Source organism: Etheostoma cragini, chromosome 9 (assembly GCF_013103735.1).
Source record: "Etheostoma cragini isolate CJK2018 chromosome 9, CSU_Ecrag_1.0, whole genome shotgun sequence".
Classification (NCBI taxonomy): Eukaryota; Metazoa; Chordata; class Actinopteri; order Perciformes; family Percidae; genus Etheostoma; species Etheostoma cragini.
The window spans coordinates 21,030,062-21,036,766 of NC_048415.1; the positions used below are offsets into that span (position 1 = coordinate 21,030,062).

The following is a 6,705-nucleotide window of genomic DNA, read 5'->3' on the forward strand; positions in this document are numbered from 1 at the left end:
GGACCATGATCATGCCTGAAAAAAATCATATAATACCTTCAATATCGTCAACCCCTATCTTCAAGTGCCTTATTACTTTGTTGTATCTTTAAATTTAAATGCAAATTGCTTCAAAATTCTTTCACCCTGCTGTGCTTTGTGTCTAAAGGCTGCTTGAAAGCAGCAGGACCAAGGATTTGTCTCCAATGTGTGTGTGTTTTTTTTTCTCCCCATGATCGAGAGTACAATGTGCATTAGTGCGATGAATGTGTTTCCATTCACTACAAGAGTGTGGCGCTGCCAACACAGGGTTGTAATCAGACCAGGAAACTGCAGCCAGGTCTTACAGCGGTTTCATCCTTCAGTGGGACTGACTAGCTCAGCAACCCTCATGCTGTGCTAACCTCAGTACATGTTGCTAATGGCAATTAATTGCAATTAATATAATTGTCTGATTGGAATTTGTGCTTGTCCACTTTGGTTCCACATTAGGTGCACCTATCTACATACTAAATAAAAAAATGCTAAGCATTATTGCCGATCTCCTGATTGCGTACTGAATATCAGCTGATAACAATCGGCAGCTGATCAATTAGGGCGTACCTACATTTTAACGGTTTTTAGTGTGCTATTTTACAGTCAAATCGCATTGCCTTGGAGCGCCTGGATGGTTAACCGTGTAGACCGTGCACCCCATATACAAATGCTCAGTCCTTGTCACAGGGGCCACAGATTCAGCTCCCACCTGCAGCCCTTTGCAGCACGCCATACCCCCCTCCCTCTCCCATGTTACATCTTCAGCTGTCCTATAGTAATCAAGAGTTGTTGCTCCTCCCTGAAATCGTGCTCAACTCTTCAGACACTGCATCCCTTTACATCTTCTTCCAGTTTTTCAAGATGGTCTCTGCTGCGTCTAGAGTACTATCTTGCTGTTAAGACAAAGACAATGAAAGGTTATGTAAATATTGTGTTTTTCAACGCAGAAAAGTTCCAACATAAAGGGCGTTTTACAGTAGCCACAGCCGAGCTGGAGTGCGCAAATGGGACGTCATGAGAGCGCTATAACTGTTTATACTCCCGTGTGGTGGTCGCGACACGAGCTGCAGTCTTGTCTTGAACAGAGGAGGGGCTAATGAGCAAAGGCTATCAACATTGCTATTTATTGCTAATATTGCTAAAGGTAAACAACGGCAGAACTGGCAACAGCATTGCCGTCAACGCTTTGATTTGATGACCTACTTTGTCGGATTAAGCCTTTCATTCACCGTAAAAATAACTCATCTTAACACAGTAAGTTTACAAGAGAGACTTGCAGTCCCTCTGAGAGTCCTGGCTGAACAACATAGAGTGGTGCACTACCTCTGGAATCAAAATCCTGGCACACCAGCGAGATCTACGTCATTTTGACGTGACATTGGCGCGTAGCTTGGATGCATCAACTGTAAAATGGCTCTAACTCTTTTCCAGATCATTTTGGGTGTGGTGTGTTTTTTGGTTGGTAACAAAACGTTTTGTATTTACCTTTATGAAGCAAAGGCGAATATATTTCTCAAACTGCTTCTTGGACTCATCTCCAACAAATGCTGTGACTGGAATGGCTGCCAATTTCTGTATCAAATAGTATTAAGAACGGCAATTAAAACTGAAAGGCTGCATTGGGAGTACATCTGAATTAGAATTTAGTAACATATGTTATAAACCAAACAAACTTAGTGGATGTACCTTTTCTTTAATCATCCACTGCACAAACTTGTAGTCGTAAGCATCATCCCCAACCATATGTGACAGGTCCTGATCTACAATAGACACAGAGCAGAGATAAATACTCAGCAGCAGGGGTCTGGGTCCATCAGACTGTCCCACTGCTGATCCACCACCAAACTGCTACAATACCAGGATTTATGAAGTTTTCAATTGTATCAAAGATTCCGTCTTTTCTGTTTTAGGTCAGTGTAAAACGGCTAATGATGCCAGTACGAATATTCACTAACTCACTGAGAGATGTGACGTCCGCAAGCATGAAGTAGCCTCCCTCTGGAATGACGGGAGTCATTCCAGCCTCTTGCAGGATGGCAGCCATTCTGTCCCTCTTGCCCTCGAGTTCTTCTGCCAGGGAGGAGAAGTAGCACTCGGGCTGATCCATCAGCTCAACGTTTCGCAGCAAACCTTGCGCCACAGCCTCCTGGGAAGAGAAACGGAACGCTAAAAGTTTCAGACAAAAACATTGAATAAAATGATCCTTTGAGTTTCAACGAAACAAATTGGGTAAGAACTGTGCAAACTTGCCTGTAAAGGTGTTGGGCAGGTGTACAGAGTATTCTGCATGACGGTCTGAAGATGCTTTATCAAGTGCTCAGGTCCAATAGACCAACCAAGCTAGGGGACACATTTTTTGTGTGATTAAAATTTTTGTTTTTTTGTTTTTTTTAACAAAACATACAACTTGCAACAAATCCCCCCTCCCTTTCCATCACCACCACCCACCCACAAAGCAAGAAAAGAAGACACAGTAACTACAATATGCCAGACCATTCAACAAAATAAACAATAAACCAAAATAAACACATTTTGACAACACAATAAACATTAAAAAGTTGTGTTCTAAATCCACAAATTTCTTACCTTCCATCCAGTAACACTAAATGTTTTCCCTGCACTGCCGATAGTGATTGTCCTATCCCACATTCCAGGCAGAGTGGCTGTAGAGAAAGAAAACTACATCAAAACTTCAAGAAATGGAAATTGAGAAATAGTTTAGAATATTTCATCTTTCAAGGCCAGTGACAACATTTTTTAATTAAGCATTCAATATTAAGAACTTAATTTCATGGCTAAAAAATATGTTTTCTGAAACACTGGGTTGGTGTGTACAAATACTATAAATGCTCCTCAATGTAGGGATGAGCATTAAACAGCAGTCGATGGCAAACACTTAAACTGTGTTAACTGTCTGCTTAGCAACTTAGCTTAGCGGTTTGTAGGGGTGAGGGGGAAAAAACAATAGCATAGTATTGCAACATTTTCCAAGGTAATAGTGTGTCGTTACACAGATCTTTTATTAGATAAATTGCATATTAGAATTTAACTTTTTGGTACTAGAAAGAAAAGAAACTATTCCTTTTTTAGTCCACTAGATGATGCAGTTTAGTTTTTTTTCTGGTGAGATCAGCAGATGAAACATATTGACAAAGTTTTTCTTTGGGGACATAATTTGAATTTGGAAAAATTTATTAAATTGCAATTTGGCACCTCTGGGGATTCCCTCCCATACTGGTTTCCTAGCTCGCAGTTGACTACCCACTACCTTAGTGGTGGGAAAGTGGAGGTCGGGGGTGTGGCCTTGACCAACTGCCACTGTGCTTGTTTGAAAGCCATACTGTCTCTCTCTCTCATGGGTGGGCCAAATTCTCTGGGCGGACAAAGCAGAGAAAGGGGAGGTAACCTTGTCCCTTATGACCTCATAAGATAAGATAGGTAGGTTAAGTTTCCAGATCAGACCATCTGAGCTTTCATTTTCTAATTGACAGCTATTTTACTTTCTAAAACAGCGGTTATATTTTGCTTTTAAACTAAAGTGCCATTGTGTTGGAATTTCTCCCATCTAGCGTTGAGATCATATTTATATCAACCGTCGCAGTTCAAAATACGTAATACAGCTACGGTAGCCTTCACGCTTCCAAAAGTCAAGATGTCATCCACGTCTTTATTCATCTAAAGATTTGGTGAGTAGATTTGTTGATAAAAGCCATGTTTCCTTCTTCCAACTTGCCGAGGCCTCGAAGAAACAATACCAATTAGCAGCACCTGTGAGTTTATCATGTGACAGCAAAAACGCGAAAAGCGGAGCAATACATCCTGTATGCCCCTTACCAGCTAGGGTATTTCAAGCTGGCGCAGGAATATGGAGCGTCTACCCCAGTTCATGCAAATGCAAATGTGAAATTTTAAGTCAATAGGAATACTTGGAACTGATGGTGGTGGTAAATATTCATGAAAAAGGACAAGTTTGTGAACGGGCAACACCAATTTTGATAATGAAGAACTAAAAATGTTACACACTAGACCTTTAAATTTAAAAAGTCTCTTCTGTCCTCGTTTGTCCATCTATGTGTCTTCATAGACACCGGTCGTGTCTGCAAAAACTTCTTCTTCATTTTATGGTGGGTTGCAACTATAGAATGACCTAAACGTAATTGCAATTCATTATTTATTCAGCAAATGACGTTTCCATCAGAGTTTAACTCATAAGTCATTTATCGATTAAGAAAAAAATCCAATTCGATCAAATGTACCAACGTTGAACCCATTTAAGTGAAATTCAAATTGAATTTTACTGTTGCCATAACACATTTTTCATTCAATATTACTTAACTCGCAAAAAAAACGTGTGGATGAAAAGATGGCTACTTTTATTTATTTATTTTTAAGGTATGTTGAGCTGAAAAATTACCAATTTTGATGTGTTGGTGTCCTCTGTAGACAAGCCACTCATAAACCTCATCACTGAAGCACAGTGTGTCATGTTTAATACAGAGGTCGGCAATCATCTGCAGCTCATCTCTGGAGAAAACCTGCCGGAAGAAGATGGGAACTACGGAAAGTGCTGGTACTTCCTGTCATGTCAAGTCAGCACGCAACATAATGAGTGATGACTGTGACGTACGTGACTGTAACTTACCTTCCCAATGGGATTGTTGGGTGTGTTGATGATAATGGCCTTTGTCTTAGAGTTGAATTTACTGGAAAGCTCATCTGGGTCGAGAAACCAGTTGGCACTGGTGATTGTCATATTTCCAGACTTCTACATTTTAGCAGAAGAAGTTGGGTGTTATGGCTCCTAATGTCTCCTACCATACTTAAGACGTACAGCAGATAAAATACATACTGTAATGTATGTCGGGCAAAAACCTTGCATCGCCATATTCCGTCATTGCATTTTTGTTTTTATAACTCACTGCTATTGATCACTTGGACATTAGTTTTGCATTGCCAGACCTTTCTCCACAGCGCTGAGGGAAAAGGTCTGGCTAGTCCACACAACATTCTGGGATGGGAAATGGCAGCAAAAAAGCCCAGGTAAGAAACATGTTTTGTTTTAGTTGTGCAACAGAAAACTTTGGACAGAGAGTCTAGATAGCTGTCTGGATTTACCCTGCAGAGATCTGAAGAGCAGTTAACCTCATAAATAGGCCGAGTTTGGTATGCTAACACAAAGCAGAAGCAAAAAGTAGAAGACATTCTGCAAAATGAAACGTCATCAATATGGACCACTAGTGGCTGGTAGATTTGCTCCACTTACAATCTAAAAAAAACAATGGTAATCTATTGAGTGGCTGGTAGAATTTCAACAATAAATAGACATTTGGCTGGTGGATGAAAAAGGTTAATTTTGAATCGTGCAAGCTCAAAAAAAGCTATTCAAATTAGAAATACAAGGTTTTTACCAAACAATGACAATATATGAAACATGTATGACAAACATCAGTAGCTTTAGGTGTAACTTACAAGGCGTAACGGTATTAACACAGGCTTGGCCCCTGCCATGCGCACCATTGGTACGTAACAATCAAAGAAAGGTTCTATTATAATGACCTGGAGAAAAAAACAGTCCATGTTAATTTGTATGCTGTATGTACTAGGAGTACATACATGTACAATATATACACACACACACACACACACACACACACACACACACACACACACATATATACAATATACATACACACACACACATTTTTAATCGCGATCAATCGCATAATTTTCCCGATAAATCGGATTATTCGCAAAGTGAAATAATGAATTCAAAAGTATTTTTTGTTGTAATTATAGTAATTGCACTATATTCAAATATAGTGCAATTATTTTTTAAATGTTCTGCCATATGAACAAAAGCGCCGTAACATTTCTTCTGCAAAAACTTACCAGCATTTTGTTTATAAAGTAGCAGTTAAATAAAATATTTAGTGTACATCTCAACTTAAACATAATGTATTCATCATGTCCAGAGATGAATTCCATCTGGTTGGAACGTGTTGCATAGCTTCCTTCTTATGTACACGTTCTTCTGTTGTTGCTCTAACTCTGCAACACTTACTGGACTGGGTTTAGGGTGCCCCACAACCTTTCTGCACTTTGCAAGACACTGTCAAACGTGCTGTTAAGCAGAGACACTGATGGACACTGTCCAACGCGCTGTAAAGCAGAGACACTGTGACAGGACCTTGGAGACCGTGCGCAAAGCAGGGGACATGATCAGAAGGCAGAAGGGTTGCACCCGCGATCAGATTTCGTATCTATTCATACTATCTGGGCTAACTGCGGGGACTTTATTTGACACATTCCACTGCTGTGCAACTTCAATAAAGTGTCCCGCGCGCACATGTTGTAGCTTGGTCGCTTTTGCAGTCCTCTCCTTTTCATACAACTCGTGTATTCTTCTTGTGATGGTGCGTCTTGAGGGAATCTCATACCTGCCGTTGTTGTTGCGATTCTCAGACCGATGTCCTCTATTGGGCCTGCAGTCTGTAGCTGTCCACGTTGCTATGGTATTTGTTAGCGTCTCTTTCCTTTGTTTATCTCTACCCCCCCACGCTGCATCTAACGTAGTCTGCTGAAGCCTTGCGCCACTGTGTGCTTCGTTGAATAATTTGCTGGTATCAACTGTCAAGGTGATATTTCAGACTGGAAGTACTCTGGTGATAAGAAAATTCAACTTTGCAGTAT

At 40.4% G+C, this 6,705-nt stretch overlaps 1 protein-coding gene across 2 annotated transcripts in view; it reads right to left on the reverse strand.

The window, feature by feature from the left end:
- Positions 1–218: 218 nt before the first annotated feature.
- LOC117950718 (kynurenine--oxoglutarate transaminase 3-like) overlaps positions 219–6,705 on the reverse strand; it is a 17,524-nt gene continuing 11,037 nt past the window's right edge. For both annotated transcript variants that reach the window (XM_034882053.1, XM_034882052.1), the window contains exons 6-14: positions 5,485–5,571; positions 4,658–4,780; positions 4,430–4,550; positions 2,602–2,678; positions 2,266–2,355; positions 1,975–2,161; positions 1,702–1,775; positions 1,501–1,587; positions 219–908 (exon numbers count right to left, since the gene is read on the reverse strand). In XM_034882053.1, the coding sequence (XP_034737944.1) occupies positions 852–908; positions 1,501–1,587; positions 1,702–1,775; positions 1,975–2,161; positions 2,266–2,355; positions 2,602–2,678; positions 4,430–4,550; positions 4,658–4,780; positions 5,485–5,571 (903 nt within the window). In that variant the 3' untranslated portion in view covers positions 219–851. The remainder of the gene's footprint in view (positions 909–1,500; positions 1,588–1,701; positions 1,776–1,974; positions 2,162–2,265; positions 2,356–2,601; positions 2,679–4,429; positions 4,551–4,657; positions 4,781–5,484; positions 5,572–6,705) is intronic.